General features: G+C 64.6%; 1 protein-coding gene across 1 annotated transcript; it reads right to left on the reverse strand.

The window, feature by feature from the left end:
• Nucleotides 1–2,278: 2,278 nt before the first annotated feature.
• On the reverse strand, nt 2,279–18,633 carry EPPK1 (epiplakin 1). The gene is given in 5 exon segments (XM_033202707.1): nt 2,279–3,045; nt 3,141–4,109; nt 5,651–7,291; nt 7,294–13,525; nt 18,599–18,633. Coding segments are annotated over 4 exon segments (9,564 nt in total). The 5' UTR covers nt 13,481–13,525; nt 18,599–18,633.
• Between the last annotated feature and the right edge of the window lie 2,520 nt (nt 18,634–21,153).

Here is a 21,153-nt window from a genome sequence, read left to right on the forward strand (position 1 = left end):
CCCGCCACCTCACCCGGCTAGTTTTTTGTATTTTTTTAGTACAGACGGGGTTTCACCATGTTCGCCAGGATGGTCTTGATCTCCTGACATCATGATCCGCCCGTCTTGGCCTCCCAAAGTGCTGGGATGGCAGGCTTGAGCCACCGCGCCCGGCCTGTTGTACGTGGTCTTACTCAAGACAGCTATAAAACCTGGAAGAGAGCTATTAAGTGGATCGTGCCGAGGGACTACTTTGACATCTGTGAATGTTAGCACATGTGAACCTCACTACCGTTTCTATTTCCTTGTGGCCCTGTCCCCTCAAGCCCACCTCCAGATGGGCCAGATGCTCCTGCAAAGGCCACGCAGACCCTGGCAGGGATTTTCTCTAGAGCGTGGGAGGCACATTTTGATGAGTTGTCCACATGTCATTTCAGCCCTGAGGCCACCAGCTCTTCATCCCAAATGTCCAAGCCCCGTCTGCTCTATCTGCCCTTGCTCCAGCCAGTCCAGCACAGGGAGTGTCCTCCACGGCGTCCACGCTCAGCCCGCAGGCCCCCAGGAGGCCAGCCACACACAGCCACCAGGCAGAACCCATGGATTCTTGCTGTGTTTTGCTACCATTGGAGAGCAAGCGGCCCAGACGCCACAGGCAACCCATGTGTGGAGTAAATGAAGGGGGGACTAGCAAGGGCTTGTTCTTTGTCACCTGCTAGAATCGCCACACTTCTATTAACAACGAAACTTCTTGGTTCTCCCAGGAATCTTTGAGCAAGACTTAACTGCAACCTCTGTGCATACGATTCTGAGATATGGCGCAGGGAACCCTGGATTTTGGACGGCTTACTTCCCTTGTTTAAGGGTATGAAGATTGTATTAAGGGTATGAAGACTGGTGATTGAACCTTCAAAAACCTGAAATCAAACACAAGAGTTTCATTCGTGTCTTATGTGTTCAGAATTTTTCCTAGTAAATTACTACCAAAGGTACTTCTCCACAACAGACGCTCTCAGTCAGTGCTGGTGAGGTCGGACCTCTAAGGTGGAGCAGCCAGCAGAATAACGCCCATGCTTTGGGCTGGCACAGCAGCAGGTGAAAAGGCTGGGGAGGAGGACTGAAATTGAGCCAGAGCACTAAATAGTAGATGTCTGATGGAAAATGAGTTTGACAATGAACATGAAGAGCACATCATAAGGGAGATAACTGCATGTAACAAGAATCACATTGCAACAAAAGAGCACCTGATGGCACGATGGACTGAGAGTCTAAAGAGTGACCTTCTGTAAAATGGCGACAGGGAATCCAAAATGGACAGAAAAATGTTCTGAAAATCAAAAAGGAGTGAAAAGTACAACCAGATGACACCGAGAGGCCTCAGACAACACACCAAAAACTATGAAACCCCTTGATAGGCAAAGAAAAAGTTACTGTCACATAATAACTTAAAACATTTTCCACAGATACCCAACAGGTAAAACAACAAAATCAAAGAATGAGAAAAAAAAAAACCAGACACCAGATTACACCGCAGCTTCTCCTGAGTTGCAGAAAATTGCAGAGGAAGCCCAGTCACTTCAGAGAGAGAGAAAGAAACAGGAGCCCTGTCTCAGGGTCAAGAGTGGCCCTCTGCAGCAGCTGCACGTACGTGAGGTTCTCGTGCGTGTTGGGGTCGAAGAAGCCCTTGGTGTCGTCGCTGGGGTCCGCCAGGACGCGGTTCATCTCCTCGTCGAAGTAGCCGCGCCGGTAGGCCACGTCCACGGGCACGCGGTGGCTGTGCACGGGGTCGATGACGCCACCCGTGGCGATCTGGGCCTCCAGCAGGCGGATGCCATGCTCCCGGACGATGAGGTCCTTCTGCATGGCCTGGAAGAGGGAGATCTGCTGCCCGGTGTAGGGGTCGGTGTAGCCGGTGACGGCACGCTCCGCTGACAGCAGCTTCTCCTGGATCTCGCCGCCCACCACGCCCGCGGCCACGGCCTCCTCCACGGACAGCCTCAGGTTGCGCACGGGGTCGATGACGAAGCCGGTGGCCGCCTGCGCCTCCAGCAGCACCAGGCCGTGCCTGGCCGCAGCACGCCCTTCCACATGGCCTGGTAGATGCTCATCTTCTCCTGGCGGCCGGGTTCGTCCTTGGCGGGCACCAGGACGCCCGCGATGCAGCTGGTGCCCTCCAGGTAGCGCTTGACCGAGTCCATCTCCGTCACCTCCTGCAGCGTCTTAGTGCCCTGGGCCAGGTCCCGCAGGGTCTCGGGGCCCAGGATCCCAGACGTGTGCAGCTCGGAGGCGGACACCTGGCGCCTCAGGCCTCGAAAGGACACTTGCTGAGCCGCTCCTCGCTCTCCTCGCTCTCCTCGATGACCCGGGTGAGGACGGCGACGAGGTCGGGCAGGCCCAGGACGCCGGCCGCGTGCTGGGCCAGGAGCTCGTCTCGGCGGGCCTCACTCAGGTACGAGGAGAAGAGGACGTCCCACACGGAGACCGGCCGCCCCTGGAACTGCCCGCGCTGCACCTCCATGGTGGCACCACGCAGGATCTGCTCTTGGCGGCGGGCGGCGGCAGCGGCCTCCTCGGCCTCGCCCTGGCCCGGGGAGCGCCCCGAGTCGCCGTCCCCTTGCCCTGGCTCTCGTGGGCCGCGCGAGGCGTCCTGGAGCTGCGGCCGGGCCCGGGGGGCCTCCTCGGCCTCCTCGATGATGGCGGTCAGCTGGCGGGTCAGTGCGGGTAAGGCCAGAGTCCCTGAGCCAAACTCGGCCAGCAGCTCCTCCCGGGCGGCCCTGCTCACGTAGCCAGACGCCAGCACGTCCCACACTGGCACCGCGCACCCCCGGAGGCGGCCCACCTTGACCTCCATGGTGGCTGCACGCAGGGCCTCCCGGGGGTCTGGGCGCGGGCTCCCGGCCTCGGCCTGGGCCTGGGCCAGCAGCGAGGTGAGGGTGGCGCCCAGCTCCTCCACGCTCAGCGTGCCCGCCCGGTATCTGCTTAGCAGGTCCTGGCGCCGGTCCTCGGACACCTCGCGGTAGAAGAGGAGCTCCCAGACAGAGACGCTCTGGCCCCGGAGGGCGCCCGAGCCTGGCGTCACGCGGGCGTCCCGCAGGGCACAGCGCAGCTCCTCGCTCAGCTGGTGCACGGCGGAGCCCCGGCCTGCCAGCTGCAGCATGTAGAGCCCGGTGTCCGGTCGCGCACGCAGCGGCGCAGCAGCTGCACGTACGTGAGGTTCTCGTGCGTGTTGGGGTCGAAGAAGCCCTTGGTGTCGTCGCTGGGGTCCGCCAGGAGGCGGTTCATCTCCTCGTCGAAGTAGCCGCGCCGGTAGGCCATGTCCACGGGCACGCGGTGGCTGTGCACGGGGTCGATGACGCCGCCCGTGGCGATCTGGGCCTCCAGCAGGCGGATGCCGTGCTCCCGGACGATGAGGTCCTTCTGCATGGCCTGGAAGAGGGAGATCTGCTGCCCGGTGTAGGGGTCGGTGTAGCCGGTGACGGCACGCTCCGCTGACAGCAGCTTCTCCTGGATCTCGCCGCCCACCACGCCCGCGGCCACGGCCTCCTCCACGGACAGCCTTAGGTTGCGCACGGGGTCGATGACGAAGCCGGTGGCCGCCTGCGCCTCCAGCAGCACCAGGGCCGTGCCCGGCCGCAGCACGCCCTTCCACATGGCCTGGTAGATGCTCATCTTCTCCTGGCGGCCGGGTTGGTCCTTGGCGGGCACCAGGACGCCCGCGATGCAGCTGGTGCCCTCCAGGTAGCGCTTGACCGAGTCCATCTCCGTCACCTCCTGCAGCGTCTTAGTGCCCTGGGCCAGGTCCCGCAGGGTCTCGGGGCCCAGGATCCCAGACGTGTGCAGCTCGGAGGCGGACACCTGGCGCCTCAGGCCTCGAAAGGACACCTTGCTGAGCCGCTCCTCGCTCTCCTCGATGACCCGGGTGAGGACGGCGACGAGGTCGGGCAGGCCCAGGACGCCGGCCGCGTGCTGGGCCAGGAGCTCGTCTCGGCGGGCCTCGCTCAGGTACGAGGAGAAGAGGACGTCCCACACGGAGACCGGCCGCCCCTGGAACTGCCCGCGCTGCACCTCCATGGTGGCACCACGCAGGGTCTGCTCTTGGCGGCGGGCGGCGGCAGCGGCCTCCTCGGCCTCGCCCTGGCCCGGGGAGCGCCCCGAGTCGCCGTCCCCTTGCCCTGGCTCTCGTGGGCCGCGCGAGGCGTCCTGGAGCTGCGGCCGGGCCCGGGGGGCCTCCTCGGCCTCCTCGATGATGGCGGTCAGCCGGCGGGTCAGTGCGGGTAAGGCCAGAGTCCCTGAGCCAAACTCGGCCAGCAGCTCCTCCCGGGCGGCCCTGCTCACGTAGCCAGACGCCAGCACGTCCCACACGGGCACCGCGCGCCCCCGGAGGCGGCCCACCTTGACCTCCATGGTGGCTGCACGCAGGGCCTCCCGGGGGTCTGGGCGCGGGCTCCCTGCCTCGGCCTGGGCCTGGGCCAGCAGCGAGGTGAGGGTGGCGCCCAGCTCCTCCACGCTCAGCGTGCCCGCCCGGTATCTGCTTAGCAGGTCCTGGCGCCGGTCCTCGGACACCTCGCGGTAGAAGAGGAGCTCCCAGACGGAGACGCTCTGGCCCCGGAGGGCGCCCGAGCCTGGCGTCACGCGGGCGTCCCGCAGGGCACAGCGCAGCTCCTCGCTCAGCTGGTGCACGGCGGAGCCCCGGCCTGCCAGCTGCAGCATGTAGAGCCCGGTGTCCGGGTCGCGCACGCAGCGGCGCAGCAGCTGCACGTACGTGAGGTTCTCGTGCGTGTTGGGGTCGAAGAAGCCCTTGGTGTCGTCGCTGGGGTCCGCCAGGACGCGGTTCATCTCCTCGTCGAAGTAGCCGCGCCGGTAGGCCATGTCCACGGGCACGTGGTGGCTGTGCACGGGGTCGATGACGCCGCCCGTGGCGATCTGGGCCTCCAGCAGGCGGATGCCGTGCTCCCGGACGATGAGGTCCTTCTGCATGGCCTGGAAGAGGGAGATCTGCTGCCCGGTGTAGGGGTCGGTGTAGCCGGTGACGGCACGCTCCGCTGACAGCAGCTTCTCCTGGATCTCGCCGCCCACCACGCCCGCGGCCACGGCCTCCTCCACGGACAGCCTCAGGTTGCGCACGGGGTCGATGACGAAGCCGGTGGCCGCCTGCGCCTCCAGCAGCACCAGGGCCGTGCCCGGCCGCAGCACGCCCTTCCACATGGCCTGGTAGATGCTCATCTTCTCCTGGCGGCCGGGTTCGTCCTTGGCGGGCACCAGGACGCCCGCGATGCAGCTGGTGCCCTCCAGGTAGCGCTTGACCGAGTCCATCTCCGTCACCTCCTGCAGCGTCTTAGTGCCCTGGGCCAGGTCCCGCAGGGTCTCGGGGCCCAGGATCCCAGACGTGTGCAGCTCGGAGGCGGACACCTGGCGCCTCAGGCCTCGAAAGGACACCTTGCTGAGCCGCTCCTCGCTCTCCTCGATGACCCGGGTGAGGACGGCGACGAGGTCGGGCAGGCCCAGGACGCCGGCCGCGTGCTGGGCCAGGAGCTCGTCTCGGCGGGCCTCGCTCAGGTACGAGGAGAAGAGGACGTCCCACACGGAGACCGGCCGCCCCTGAACTGCCCGCGCTGCACCTCCATGGTGGCACCACGCAGGGTCTGCTCTAGGCGGCGGGCAGCGGCAGCGGCCTCCTCGGCCTCGCCCTGGCCCGGGGAGCGCCCCGAGTCGCCGTCCCCTTGCCCTGGCTCTCGTGGGCTGCGCGAGGCGTCCTGGAGCTGCGGCCGGGCCCGGGGGGCCTCCTCGGCCTCCTCGATGATGGCGGTCAGCCGGCAGGTCAGTGTGGGTAAGGCCAGAGTCCCTGAGCCAAACTCGGCCAGCAGCTCCTCCCGGGCGGCCCTGCTCACGTAGCCAGACGCCAGCACGTCCCACACGGGCACCGCGCGCCCCCGGAGGCGGCCCACCTTGACCTCCATGGTGGCTGCACGCAGGGCCTCCCGGGGGTCTGGGCGCGGGCTCCCTGCCTCGGCCTGGGCCTGGTCCAGCAGCAAGGTGAGGGTGGCGCCCAGCTCCTCCACGCTCAGCGTGCCTGCCCGGTATCTGCTTAGCAGGTCCTGGCGCCGGTCCTCGGACACCTCGCGGTAGAAGAGGAGCTCCCAGACGGAGACCCTCTGGCCCCGGAGGGCGCCCGAGCCTGGCGTCACGCGGGCGTCCCGCAGGGCACAGCGCAGCTCCTCGCTCAGCTGGTGCACGGCGGAGCCCCGGCCTGCCAGCTGCAGCATGTAGAGCCCGGTGTCCGGGTCGCGCACGCAGCGGCGCAGCAGCTGCACGTACGTGAGGTTCTCGTGCGTGTTGGGGTCGAAGAAGCCCTTGGTGTCGTCGCTGGGGTCCGCCAGGACGCGGTTCATCTCCTCGTCGAAGTAGCCGCGCCGGTAGGCCACGTCCACGGGCACGCGGTGGCTGTGCACGGGGTCGATGACGCCGCCCGTGGCGATCTGGGCCTCCAGCAGGCGGATGCCGTGCTCCCGGACGATGAGGTCCTTCTGCATGGCCTGGAAGAGGGAGATCTGCTGCCCGGTGTAGGGGTCGGTGTAGCCGGTGACGGCGCGCTCGGCCGACAGCAGCTTCTCCTGGATCTCGCCGCCCACCACGCCCGCGGCCACGGCCTCCTCCACGGACAGCCTCAGGTTGCGCACGGGGTCGATGACGAAGCCGGTGGCCGCCTGTGCCTCCAGCAGCACCAGGGCCGTGCCCGGCCGCAGCACGCCCTTCCACATGGCCTGGTAGATGCTCATCTTCTCCTGGCGGCTGGGTTCGTCCTTGGTGGGCACCAGGACGCCCGCGATGCAGCTGGTGCCCTCCAGGTAGCGCTTGATGCGGTCGTCCTCCCTGAGCTCTTGTGTTGTGCTCCGCCCTGTTTCCAGGTCCCGCAGCATTTCCTCTGTGATTATGGCTGAGCTGAGGAGTTCAGAGGCTGTGATCTGTCTTCTAATTCCTTGGAACCACAGTTGTTTGTTGCTGTTTTCGTGCTTCTCAATCATGTCTGAGATCTGATGTGCTACTTTCTGCAGTGCCCGGCTCGCGTCCATTCTGTACATCCTCACCAGCTGGAGCTTCTTCTCCTCTGTCACGTATTCTGAATTCAGCAGTGCCCACAGTGTTGGCTTCTTACCTCTGAACCTTCCCACCGTTATTTCCACTTTCTCTGCCTCCAGGGCCCTTCTTGTCTCATCATCTATGTAGTCGGAGTTCCGTGCATCCTTGTTCACTGGGAAGAGCACCCAGCCAGTGTCCTCTTGCGGCCGGCACCTCTCCTGCAGCTCTCGGTAGGAGACTTCTCCTGCGTGTTAGGGTCCACAAACCGTTTCCTCATGTGCTTCTCGTTAGAAATGAGCGCATAGATGTCCTCGTTCAGACAGCCGCGTCTGTAGGCGGTTTCCAGTGGGAGCCGGTGGTGGTGCCGTGGGTCGATGACACCCCCCGTGGCCACCTGCACCTCCAGCAGCCTCAGTGCCTCTGCCTTCTCAATGAGCTGCTTCTGCATGGCCTGGAACAGCGGGATTGTGTCTCCCGTAGCTGGATCCCTGTAGCCCGTGGCAGCCCTTTCGGCCCTCAGGAGCCTCTCCCGCAGCTCCTCGCTCACCAGGCCCACATCCACAGCCTCGTCCACGGAGAGCCTCTGGTGGGTGCAGGGGTCCAGGAGGAACCCAGTCGCGGCCTGTGCCTCCAGCAGCCAAGTCGCAAATCCTACAGGTATGAGCTCCTTCCTGCTGGCCTGATGAAGGCTCATGACCTCCCTGGTGGAGGGCACCATCACCCCTGCAATGTAGCCACTGCCTTCCAGGTAAGGCTTTACACACTCCAGTGTGCTGAGTGCTTGTCCCCCAGTCCTCCCCGCACGAAGTGTGTGCAGGGTCTTCAGATCGATGACCCCGGAGTTGAACAGCTCTGCAGCTGTCACCTCCCCTCTGATGGCCGCCACCTTGATGCCTTGGTTTTGCGTCTCTGTTTCTTCAATTGTCTTGGTGATGATTTCCAGCCATTTCTCCAGGCTCCCACTCTGGGTTCCATACTCCCGGATGAGCTCCCGCTTCCTGTCCTCTGTGAAGTATGGAGAGGAGAGCAAGTCCCAGAAAGAGACCACCTGGCCAGCAAACCTCCCCACGCGCATGTTTGCAGTTCTGGATTGCAACTCGTGTCTCATGGTCTCACTGATGTACAGATAAGTTTCTCCTTTCTTTATGATTTGTAGCAGGTACAGGCCCGTCTCGGGGTCCTCCACGCAGCGCTCCAGAAGCTGCAGGTACGTGAGATTCTCATGCGTGTTGGGGTCGAAGAAGCCCTTGGTGTCGTCACTGGGGTCCGCCAGGACGCGGTTCAGCTCCTCATCAAAGTAACCACACCGGTAGGCCACGTCCACGGGCACACGGTGGCTGTGCACGGGGTCGATGATGCCGCCCGTGGCGATCTGGGCCTCCAGCAGGCGGATGCCGTGCTCCCGGACGATGAGGCCCTTCTGCATGGCCTGGAAGAGGGAGATCTGCTGCCCAGTGTAGGGGTCGGTGTAGCCAGTAACAGCACGCTCGGCCGACAGCAGCTTCACATAGGTTTCTTTGCCGAACATCCCTGCTTTGAACGCCTCCTCCACGGTCAGCTTCTGGTTCTCCACGGGGTCGATGATGAAGCCGGTAGCTGCCTGTGCCTCCAGCAGTACCAGAGCTGTGCCCGGCCGCAGGATGTGCCTCCTCAGGGCTTCTGGGATGCTCATCCTCTCCTGGGTGCCCTGGACAAGGACCCCGGCAATGAAATTGCCTCCCTCCAGGGACTGCCTCACGCTCTCCATCTCCGCCACCTCCTTCACTGTCATCGTCCCCTGGCTCAGCTCGTCCAGCGTCTTCCTGCTGATCAGCTGTGCCCTGAACAGGTCCCTGGCTGACACCTGCTTCCGGAGCCCTCTGAAGGTGGCCTGCAGGGGCTGCCTCTCTGCATCCTCGACCAGGGCAGTGACCACGCTGACCACCTGCCGCAGGGCTGCAGCCCTCCCAGACCGACAGAGTGCCACCAGCTCCCGCCGCTTGTCAGCACAGACGTACTCGGAGAGCAGCAGGTCCCAGAGCGACACACTACACCCCTTAAACCTCCCTGTGCTGACGGGCACCTTCATGGCCCTAAGAGCCACCACAGTGTGGTCGTCCACCTCAAGTGCTGTGTCTGAGGGCAGTGGCAGCAGCAACAAACCAGTCTCGGAGTCGCACACACAGCGCTCCCTGAGCTGCTGGTAGGTCACCTGGTCCCGCGCACTGGGGTCAAAGAAGAACTTGTTGTCCTTGTCAACTGCTGTTAGCACCTGGCTCGTCTGTGTGTCCAGAAGGCCGAGTCTGCAGGCTGCTGCCTGGGGCAGGTGCACCCCGTGGACAGGGTCCACCACACCCCCTGTGGCCAGCTGCACCTGCAGGAGGGGCAAGCCCTCGTTCTGTGGCACGAGCCCCTTCTCCATGGCCTGCCACAGAGAGAGGGAGCCCCCAGAGTAGGGATCTGGGTAGCCGGCCACCGCCCTCTCGGCCTGCCCAAGCTGCTCACTCAGCTCCCTACCCACCAGGCCGACCTTAACTGCATCCTCCACCGACAGTCTCTGGTTGTTCAGGGGATCGACAAGGAAGCCAGATGCCACCTGGGCTTCCAGCAGCCTCTGGCCCAGGCCTGTGGGCAGGAGGCCGTCCTTCATGGCCTGGGCGATACTGAGCTTGGCCCCAGAGGGCTGCAACAGCACACCGGCCACGCAGCCTGTGCCCCACAGGCAGGCCTTCACTGCCGGCTGCTCAGTGACCTGGGCGGGCGACTGCGTGCCCTGAGCCAGGGCCTCAAGGGTCTCCTGGGTGATGATGCCAGCATCCAGCAGCCAGACGGCAGGGACCTCACCCCGCGGGCCAGGCACCATGATGTGGGTTTGGGCCAGGAGCTTGGTCTCCTGTAGCCACCTCTGTACAGAGGCTAACAGCTGTGGCACAGTGGTCCTCCCCTCCTGCACGTCCTCCAGCATGCCCCTCCGTTGCTCCTCAGTGAAGTGGCAGGAGCTGAGCAGGTCCCAGAGGGATGTGCCGTCCTCAGCCCCCGGCATGGCCTGCAGGCTCTTCTGGACTTGCTCCTCGGTGGGGAGGGCAGGAGCACTTTCCGGCAGGGGTAGGAGGTGAAGGCCAGAAGCCTCATCCCTGGGGCACTGCTCCAGGAGCCGGGCATAGCTGGTGTGCCCCTGGCCGTCTGGTGTGGGGAAGGTCTCGGAGGAGCTGGACAAGGCTGTCTCCATCTCCTGGTCAACACAGCCACGCTGAACGGCCACTGGCATGGGGAGGCGGTGGTGGCCAGTGGGGTCAATGACCCCTCCCGTGGCCACCTGAGCCTCCAGGAGGCGGGCAGCTTGCTCCCAAGAGATGAGACCTTTCTTCATGGCCTGGAACAGAGACACCTGCTTCCCAGAGAAGGGGTCTCTGAAGCCAGTGATGGCACCCTCAGCCCGCTTCAGCCTGCCATACAGCTCCGGCCCCACCACACCCCTGCGCACGGCCTCATCCACCGAGAGGCTCTCCAGGCTGTGAGGGTCCACGATGGCTCCGGTGGCTGCCTGAGCCTCTAGCAGGGCCAGAGCCACACTGGGCCCCAGCAGCTTCCGCCTCATGGCCTGATAGAGGCTGAGCCGCTGGCCGGAGGGCAGCAGCCGCACGCCGCCCACAGCTCCCAGGCCGCACAGGTACCTGCGGACGCCGTCCATGAGTAGGAGTGCCTCGGGGCTGACTGTCCTGGCCAGCACTTGGTCCAACAGGTGCTGGTCAATGATACAGGCCTCCAGGAGCTGGTGGACGGTGACCTGGCCCCGCAGTGCGGGCAGCATGACGTCTGCCTGTCTCTGCGTCTCCGCCTCCAGCAGCTGTGCCACCTGCCCCAGCATGACCTCACGCCGCCGGTAGCCATGCAGCAGCTGCCTCCTGCGGCCCTCGCTGAAGTACTCAGAGTTGACCAGCTCCCACGCAGAGACCCTCTGCCCCCGAAACCGCCCGTACTTCACAGAGAGCAGCAGGTTCTGGAAGGCCTGCCGGGTGGCACCATCCACTAGCGGGGACTGCGTGCCGCTAAGTGGCAGGAGGTACAGGCCCGTCTCGGGGTCATGCACGCAGCGCTCCAGAAGCTGCAGGTACGTGAGGTTCTCATGTGTGTTGGGGTCGAAGAAGCCCTTGGTGTCATCAGAAGGGTCCAACAGGATCAAGTTTAGCATCTGATCAAAGTAGCCGCGCCGGTAGGCCACATCCACAGGCACGCGGTGGCTGTGCACGGGGTCAATGACGCCGCCCGTGGCAATCTGGGCCTCCAGCAGGCGGATGCCGTGCTCCCGGACGATGAGGTCCTTCTGCATGGCCTGGAAGAGAGAGATTCGCTGCCCGGTGTAGGGGTCGGTGTAGCCGGTGACGGCGCGCTCGGCCGACAGCAGCTTCGAGAACACATCGGGCCCAATGACACCAGCCCTCAGTGCCTCCTCAACGGAGTGCCCCTTGTTTGCTTTCGGGTCGATGATGAAGCCCGTGGCAGCTTGTGCCTCCAGAAGGATGAGGGCAGTGCCGGGCCGGAGGAGCCCCTTGCGTCGGGCCTCATAGATGCTCAGGCGTTCCTGGGAGCCAGGGAGCAGCAGGCCAGCAATGCAGCCTGTGCCCTGCAGGTACCTCTGCACCGAAGCCAGGCTGCCCACATCCTGGGCTGTGGCCTGTCCATGTTCCAGCCGCTCGTACAGGTCCTGGTCGATGATCTCGGCTTTCAGCAGCTCTCCTGGTGTCACGGTGTCCCTCAGCCCAGAAAAGGTGACCCTGGCAGTGGCTGCAGCCTGCTCGAGGGTGGCGCTCAGCTCAACGGCCATCTTCTCCACAGAGAGGGTCCCTTCCTGGTGCTGCTGGGCCAGCATTGCCCTCTGCTCTGCGGGGATGGCCTCAGAGAAGAGCAGCTCCCAGAGGGACACGGGCCGGCCCCGGAACTTCCCCACGGAGACGGTGGTTGTGGCTGCATTCAGGGCCTGCCGAGTGCTGTACTTGATGAATGGGGGTCCCTGGGGCTCCCCTCCCCGGGGTCCCCCTGAAAGCGGCAGGAAGGCGAGCCCAGTCTCTGGGTCAGTGACACAGCGGGCCAGCAGCTGTTCATAGCGCAGGCCACCGTGCTTGCCAGGGTCTGAGAAGCCGCCAGCCTGTGAGAGCTGTCGCTGAGTGTCTTCATCCAGGCAGCCGCAGCGCAGGGCGGCCTCCAGGGGCAGCCGGAGCCTGCGTGCTGGACAGACCAGCCCGCCTGTGGCCAACTGGGCATCCAGGAGCCGCAGTGCCAGTGGCCTGTCCACTAGCCCCTTCTTCATGGCCTGGAAGAGGGGGATTTGGGAGCCACTGAAGGGGTCGTGGTACCCTGTCACGGCCTGCTCGGCCACCAGGAGCTGCTCGTGGAGTTCTGGGCTGACCAGGCCCACCCTGACTGCCTCGTCTACCCACAGCCGCTGGCCTGTGGTGGGGTCCACTAGGGTGTGGGTGGCAGCCTGGGCCTCTAGGAGTGGCAGTGCAGTGCCCATTGGGAGCAGGTGCTCGGTAGCAGCCTGGAAGAAGCTCTTCTTTTGGCCTTCGGGCAGCAGGACAACCCCAGCCACACTGCCGGTACCCTCCAGGTAGCGCCGCACCTCGGCACGTGCACTCACGTCCGCTGTGGCCAGCCTGCCCTCCTGCAGACCCTGTACAGTCTCCTCGTCTAGGATGCCCACCTCCAGCAGCTCAGCTGCACTCACTGCCCCGCCCTCAGAGCGGAAGGTGATCTTGAGGGGCAGCAGGGCTAGCCCCGAGCCAGGGGCCCGCACACACCTTTCCAGCAGCTGGTGGTACGTCAGCTGCTCCAGCGTGTTGGGGTCAACGAAGCGCAGGACACCTGTGCCAGCCTCAAGCTCTGACAGCTTGTGCCATGTCTCCCGGTCCAGGAGGCCCTGGTGGCAGGCTGGCTCAGGGGCCACAAGCACGCCCCGGGCGGGATCCACCAGGCCCCCAGTGGCCAGCTGGGCCTCCAGCCAGCTCTGCCCCAGGGCCCTGTCCACAACCTCCTTCCCGATGGCCTGAAAGAGGGCCAGCTTCTCACCCCCGTAGGGGTCAGGGTAGCCCGTAGCGGCACGCTCAGCGGTCAGCAGCTTCTCCTTCAGCTCCAGCCCCACCAGGCCCTGCTGCAGGGCCTTGGACACAGAGAGCAGCTGGCCCTGGGTGGGATCCACCAGACCCCCGGTGGCCGCTTGGGCCTCTAGCAGAGCCAGCCCAAGCCCAGGAGGCAGAAGGCCCTGCTCCATGGCAATGTAGACACTCTGGGCCTGGCCTGAGGCCTCCACATACACCCCAGCTATGCTCCTGGCCTGGGGCCTGGGGGGTGTGCTGGCTCCCAGCGTGGCTGCCATGGCTTTGGGGACGCTGGCCTGCTCCGTGCTGTTGGTGCCCGGGATGGGAAGAGGAGGCAAGGTGTGGTCACTCATCACACACAGCTGGTTATGCAGAGCCTGCAGAGGTCCACCTCTGTCCTGCAGGGGACAGAAAGGCTCAATCAGGGACCCCCCATGGCCTGGTGGGCACAGGGGAAGATGTGGTCATAGGGCCAATCCCATGCTGTCCCAGGCTGGGCTCCGCCCGCAGACGCGCAGCCAGAGTCCCCGAGGAGTGAGTCTGTCTGGGGAGCACTCCGTGGTGGGAGTGCCAAGGCAAGTGCAAGCTCAGAGGGACTGTGTGAGCACAGGGGCCCAGGTGGTGCCAGGAGGCCTCTCGGGACTCCACAGCTGTCCCTCCCACAGGCTGTCCTTCGACCTCCACCCCAGGCCAACGCCCTCACGCCAGCCCAGGGCCCTGTGTCCTCGAGTCCTTCCTGGGCACCCTGGTCCCCTCCCCAACCCTGCCTGAGGGGCCCAGCCCTGCTCCAAGGGGGCTGTGGCTCCACCCACAGGGCCCGCCCCTCGGCCTGGGCACCGGCATCTCTCTACCTCTAGGTGCCTCTCTTTTGTTCTCCAAAGGCTGTACCTCATGCCCTGCCCCACCCCAGCTCCAGTGACCTCTTGAAACCTCCCACCCCACCTGGACCTGTCACTCCAGACAAGGCTCTGGTGCCTCCTGCCCGCTCCTGAGGCCCCGCCCTCCCTCCACAGCCATCCACCAGGCTCCAGCAAGACCCCTCTGAAGCTCGGGTCTCCTGCCTCAGCCCTGCATCCTCCTCTGCCTGTCCTGGATCTCACGGCCCCGAGCACCACGGCCTCTGGGCTACTGCCCCTCTGAGCCCACACCCTGCCCCGGGGACCGCAGGCTCAGCAGACGTGTGGCAGTCCTCCCAGGAGCCGTGTGCGGGCCAGGCAAGGCTCTCTCTCCGCCACGGGCCCTGGTCCTCCGGCTGCAGCCCCAGCATGCCCTGTGCTGACCCTTTCCACATACAGCTGTGCGACTGGCTCTGAGCAGGGCAGCAGGTGCCTCACCTCCATCCCCCGACTCCTGCACGTCAACTGCCTCCACCCAGGCCTGTCCCCTTCTGCACCAGGTTGAATTATGTCCCTTAAAAAGGTATGTCTAAGTCCTAATCTACAGTACCTGTGAATGTGACCTTATTTGGAAATAGGATCCTTGCAGGTGTCACCCAGTTAAGGTGAGGTCATACCGGGCTAGGATTGGCTCTTAGCCAACGTAAATAGTGTCCTTATAAGAAGACAGACACACAGGGAGAGGGCCAGCCTTGTGATGACAGAGGCAGAAATTGGATCTACAAGCCAAGGAATTCCCAGGACGCCTGGGGCCCCAGAAGCTGGAAGAGGCAGGAAGGATTCTCCCCTCAGCTCCGGAGGGAGTGCAGGACTGCCCACTCCTCGCCTTCCGGCTTCTGGCCTCTAGAGCTATGAGAGTAATTTCCTGCTCTTTAGGCCCCTGGCCAGTCTTCTGCACCCCTGTGCCCACCCGCCTGAGAGCAGGGTCTGCTCCCCGTTTCTTAGCACTACGGGCCCCTGTCCCTCTCTTGGTTCTCCCCCTCATTCCGGCTGGAACCTCCCTCTGCTCAGCAGCCTGTCCATGACAACCCTTCCCTACCTCTACACAGGGTTTCAGGAGAAGGGTTGGACCCCACACTTGACCCCCACCCCCACTCCACCGCTCTTGAGGGAGCCGCCATCCCCAGCTGCCAAACTCAACAAATGCACTTTGGAGCTGGCCGACACCCACCTCCACAATGCGGGTTCTGGGGGCTCCACTCTCCAGTGACGGTTCCGCTCCCTCTTCGTTCCCCCATTAACTCTGAGACCTCCTCCCACCTACCCTCAGCTTCCCAAATCTGCAGCAGGAGCCCAGCCTGTCCTGGGTCCTAAAACCATGTTGCCTCCTGGAGGTCCAGGAACCAAGGCCTGCCTCCTGGGTCCCAAAACCCAGTTGCCTCCTGGAGGCCTCACAGGTGCCCCATGCTGCTCATGCTCTGTGAATATGCAGATCCTAACCCTAGAAGGCACTGGGTCCTCCCCATCCCTTCTCCCTACATCTGGTCTCAAGAAGGGCATGCTCCAGCGGCAACTCTGAGGGCTGTCGAGGCTTGGAGATGCCCTTCAGGGCCACCTGTTAAGACTGCAGCCCCCCTACCCACATTGGCAAAACCCTGGCCCTCTCCCTTCCCTTCCATAGATACGGTCCTGGGCCTCTTCCAGGCATCCTGCCGCTGACGGGCTGCTCAGAGCCTCAGACATGGAGGGCTCACCATCACCCCACTGGCCGAGCACAGAGAGCCAGGGCTCCAGGAAGCAGCACTGCAGCTCAGCTGTCCTGAGGGGCCATGCTCAGGACGCAGTGTCAGGTGGCTGAGAAGACGTGGAGGATGCAGAGGACCATGGAGTGGGGCTGCTGCTCAATGACCAACATTGGAGAAAGCTCGCAAGAGGCTGCAGACGTCTGGTCAGCTGGCCAGTGCGCCACAGGGATGCCCGGGTGCCTGTCTTCATGGTGCAGCTAGCCATGGACCTGCTGGTCACATCACAATCTGCCCCAGCCAAAAGCTGCTGGCCTGACAGGATGTAGGAATAATTTCCTGAACGCACAGCCGGAGTGCCAGCTCCCCAGTGACGCCTTGCAGGCTAGGGCACCATTCCCCAGGAAGTCGGCTATACCACTCAAAAACGTGGCTTCCCATGTGCGTGTTTCCCAGGAGGTGGGCCACAGAGGTCCAGGAACCAAGGCCTGGCAGCCACCGTGGCCCACCCACCATCCCCCACTGATCCATGATGGAGCTTGGGCTCCTCGACCCCATAGCTCTGGGGTGGGTAGGCTTAGATGTCCTGGTCCCTGGAGGAGGAACACTTCTGCCAGGGCACACAGCTAGTGTCACCAAGCCAAAGGCTATGCTGCTCCCAGACCACTCCAGCCCATCGTGTCCCAGGAGCAAGCAGCCAGGTCGAGGCTCCCATCTGGCAGGGCACAGGTCTGAGCACCAGGAGGCAGTGCCACAGGGGCAGGCAGGGTGCAGGGACTTGGTCTGCCCTGCCTGGTTCTCATAGTAAATAGAACCTCACCCCCAGCCCTTGAGGGGACCCTCAGGGAAGAGGATCTGGTCACACCTGACAAGCCCTGAGCCAGCAGGCACACCTGGTTTGAGGGCATCTGGTCTGGAGGACAGGGAGGTGGCCCCAGGGGCCAGGTCCACACTGCAAAACTTCTTTCTGCACTTCCCCAGGAAGAAGCCAGGCTCAAGGCACAGCCTGACTGGGGTGGCCACAGGGATTGTCCAGATCTGCTTCTGGGGGGTACATGAGACGGCAGGACAGGCCAGCTTCTCCTTTGCCCACCCTGCTTCCTCCTCCCTTCCCTTCCTGAGGCCATCCTGAGACCACTCCCGGTGACCCTGCCTCAGACAGACTCTGCTTCCGGGAACCCAGCCTGGGTGCTTTTTGTCCACCTGTACTGGCATTTGCCTCCCCTAGGGCTGGGCCCTCTCCAGCATGCCTCATTCCGGGACCTCCCCAGGATCTCTGAGCCCAAGGGAGCCACTCACTATGGCATCTACACCAGATGAGGGGCTTCTGGGGGGTCAGGGGCCTGCCCTGTCCCCTGACATCGGGCCAGGGATGGCAGTGGGGAAATGAGCAACTGACTTCCCAGCAAGGGGGAGGGGTAGTGCAGGCCAGGGCGGGGCAGGGCCAGGAGGGGTGGGGACAGCACCTTGGGCGGGCCCCTGACCTGGGCACAGGCAGCCAGCCCAGACAGGCCATAAGCTCAGGCGAGTGGCTCAAGTTTCCCAAACAAAGAGGAGATTCAGGGAGGAAGGCTGGAAACAGGGCGCTTGGGAGCAGGGAGTTGGAGGCAGGCGTGCCCTGTGTGTGTGAGTGTGCCTGCCAGTGCATGCCCACCCCGCACCATGTGTGAGATGCAGCCTGTGGCTGGCTGCACCACTCACTGTCTCTTCCTGACCTTGGGCCTGGTATGAGCCCCTCCCGGCCCTGCCCCTTCCCTGGGCCCTGTCCCCTCCCTGACTTGACAGGAGGAAGGCCTGGGAGTCGGTGTACTTGACTCCATGTGGGGCCTTGGGAGGGCAGCTGGACGGAGGGTCTGGATCGAGGGAGGGCAGGGGGCGCAGCTTCGAGTGTGGGGACATCTGGAAGAGGTGGCTGCCGCCCAGGTGAGCACAGGGTCAGGGTGAGGGTGATGGGGTGGGGAGGAAGCCAAGCAGATTTCCCCGGAGTCTCCTCCTGTGGATTCCCCACCTCAGGTGGCCCCCAGGCCCCAAGTGGTGGAGGGCCATTCCTGAGGAAGGTGGCTCTGCATCTCTTGGGCGAGGTCACTGTCACCAGACTGCCCAGCAGGCCCCCACCACAGCCTGAGACAAGGGTCAGGGAGGCTGCAGCCGCCTGCCTGAGCCGGGTCAGGACAGACCCTGGTAGCTGCCTGGGCCCACACAGGGAGCAGCGGCCTTAGCGTCTGCCAGATTGTGCGCCCTGGTGGGGAGACCCCGCCCACCTGCACCGTGCACCACGATGAGACCTCAGTGGCCCCAATAAAAAGCTTGGCACAGCGCAGTGGGGGCGGAGGGGCAGGGAAGCAGAGCCCCGGGCCCAAGTGACGGACAAGGCCTTCCTGCCTCTGCCTCCCACAGGGTCTCCAGGTGACCCTGTGACTGCTTACCCGACTCAGAGTGGCCACCCCGGGACCGCTCACCCAACAGCAGTCAACTTCCCAGGGTCAGTGACGCCTCCCTCCCGGTAACGTTGCCAGGAGTCACCTCTCTCAATTTGTCGACCTAGTTGCCTCCTGGCCTGGGCGTTCCCATTCTGCAGAGTGTGCCCCGGGCGGTCCTTGCTGCCGGGGAAACCGCTGGGCCTGCGAGACCCCCGCCCAAGACCCCCGCCCGTGGCCGCCTCTCCTAGGAGGGATCGAGGCCGGCGCCTCCTCTCCACGCCCTGAGTCCCGGGCGCCACTTCGGACTCGGAGCTCAAATTGCCCAGGGCGGGAAACCTGCCCGGCCACAGCCCAAGCCCCGGCCGGCCGCCGCGTCCCCACCCTGGCGTCGGCGTGCGGCTCCAGCCGGGATCCGGTTTCCCTCGGCGGCCGCCGCCCTGTCCTGCCCGGCCCCGCGCCCGCACCCGCCGCACCTGCCCGCTCGCAGCTCGATCCGCAGTGTCTCCGCGCGCCCGCTCCGCCCGCATTTCAAGCCACGTAGGCCCCGCCCCCGTCTAGGGCGGCGCCCAGGTGGGGGCCCCGGCGCGGGGCGGGGCAGGCAGGTGCCGGAAACCCCGCGCGACCCGGGCTTGGCGCTTGCACCCCGGGCAAGAGGCGGCGGCCGGGCAGCCGGGACCCTCCCCTCGTTCCCAGCAGGGAGTCACCGCGAAGGAACGCAGGGCGGGCGCGAGGGCGTCCTGTGCCCTTCAGAACACTTTTTTTGGGGGGGAAAGGAGTTTGGAGTGAAATGCAGACCGACCAGAGCAGCGGTTTCCATCCCCACAAGCCACTTGAGTGCCGTGCGGGCTGGTGTCCCTGTCTCCAGCCCGACCCCGCCTTGTCTGCTCAGCCTCCTGGGGACACTGCTTCGCCCCCCGTGTCTGCTGGGTTCAGGGTTCTTCAAGGCTCTCCTTGGCGGGCCCCTCTGCTCCCATGACGTTGTAAGAGCTGGGGTGTCCCGCCTGGGAACAGTGCCAGGCCTCACCCCCTGGTCTGGCCCCTCCACCTGAGCTCAGAGAATGTTCCCTGTCGCCCTGGGAGTACCTGGTCCCCTCTCTGAAGCCCATCCTGGCACCCACCTTCCAAGGCTGGGGCCTGCCAGACATGCTGGGCATGGAGGCTCACAGCCTGGGGGCAGCCTTAGCCTGGCACAGGAACCTTCCATGGATCTTCTGGAGGGCCCTCCCCTTTGCTGCCCTGAGATCCCAGGTGGGCAGAGCTGGGGAAGGACAGGGCCCAAGGCCCCTCCTCCTCTGTCCCCAAGGCCCCTCCTCCTCTGTCCCCTAGTCCTGAGGGCTCAGGTGCTCCTCACCCCCTACAAGTGTCCCCTTCCTCTAAGCCCCAGCCCTCACCTCTGCCCGAGTCATTCTTGACCAGAATATCATCCAGAGCCGCCCAGCCACCTCCAACGCACACCATGAGGGTACTTGCAGGCCCCGGCAGGTGCAGCAGGGAGAGGTCAGGCCTTCAGGGGTGAGGGTGCTTGGGACCACTGCCCTGGCTCTGCTCTCACCCACCCACCAGGCCCACACTCACACCTGCTCACCCAGGCTGCCTGGACCCTGTCCACACCTGCCACGCTGGTCGCGCGGTGTGGCTGCTGCCGGCTGCTGGGCCCTGACCCCGGAGGAGCGCTGGTGTAACCCGCATTTTCCCAAGGCACCGGCAGACCAACAGCATCCATTCCCAGCCCTGCTCACCGGATGCCTGGACACTGTCTGTGTGGTCTTGCTGGGAGGCATGGTGGTGCTGGCTGCGGCCTGTGGCCTGGAGCACACCCCAGAGCCACTTCTTCCTGCCACTGAGCCGTTACAGGCAGCACCCCTGCCAGGCCACAAAACTTGGGTGTATGCCAGCCCCTTGCTGCAACAAGAGGGTGTGAGGCTGGCCAGACCAAGCCTTCTCATGTGCCCAGGGACGGGCCACATGCCTGTCTGCCCCTCACCCCTCTAGTATAGGCAGGTGGCACGGAGCTGGCCCTGCTCTGCTGTACCCATTGGCATCTGTCCCCTGACTCCTCTCCCTCAGCTTTGTCTTCCTGTGACTCCAGCTCCCCTGCCCTGTGGTGGCCCCCAGCCTAGTGACCTCTGGGGACACCTCCGGGGGCAAACTTGGGTGCCTGCCCTACTCCCCAGGTCCCTGGGCCACTTCTGGTCCCTGGGCCACTTCTGGTCAGGGCTTCTGGGAACCGCTACCTCCCCAGGGATGCCAGTCCAGTGCTTCAGCCCAGCAGTCCCCGGAGCCACAGGCCACTCCTCCAGCCCCCAGGCCTGGGCCTATAGCACCTACATAGAAAGGAAGGGTGTCAGGAGGTGAACGAGAGCGCGCCCATGCCCAGTACTGCCCACGGCTCTCACCTCCACCTGGCGCTGGCAGGTTCAGGGAGGTCAGCTGCCAGCTTCCCCCTGGAGGTCAGGGAGGCTCTCAGAGGACCTGGTCCAAGGAGGGAGGTCCCAGAGCCCCAAGACCAGTGCTGATGCTGCCCCTGGGCTGGTCCGTGGAGTCACTGTGCTGGTTGGAGCCTCTGGCCGGGATCCCCATTGGTCCCATGGAGCCTGGCATGGCACAGCCCAAAGGGGAGTGCCCGCCACTGCTCCATAAAGCAACTGGGAGCAGGGTGTCCCCTCCTGTGTCCCCTCCAGGGCACATGGCCCAGAGAGGAGACAGGGCAGATGCGGGCAGGATGGAGGGCCTGGCAGGAGTGGGTGGGACAGAGCTGAGCAGCAGGCTGACCTCTCCACCAAGGTTCTGGACATAGCAGCCTGCAGCTCCAACCACAGGCCCAGGTACTGGGGGTGGGCAGCCTTGGAGGTGGGCCTTCCTCTCAGGCTGGGTGCTCTCACAGCAAAGACACGGGCTGCTCTCCCAACAGCTCTCAGGGGGCACCTGCCGTCAGAGGAGCCTGGTGACGCACCTGCCTCCTGGGGTGGGGGAAGGGCTGAGGTGGGGGTCGGAGCCCTGTTGCCTCTGTCCCCTCAGAACCCCCCAC

Source organism: Trachypithecus francoisi, unplaced genomic scaffold (genome assembly GCF_009764315.1).
Source record: "Trachypithecus francoisi isolate TF-2019V2 unplaced genomic scaffold, Tfra_2.0 Lachesis_group7, whole genome shotgun sequence".
Taxonomy (NCBI): Eukaryota; Metazoa; Chordata; class Mammalia; order Primates; family Cercopithecidae; genus Trachypithecus; species Trachypithecus francoisi.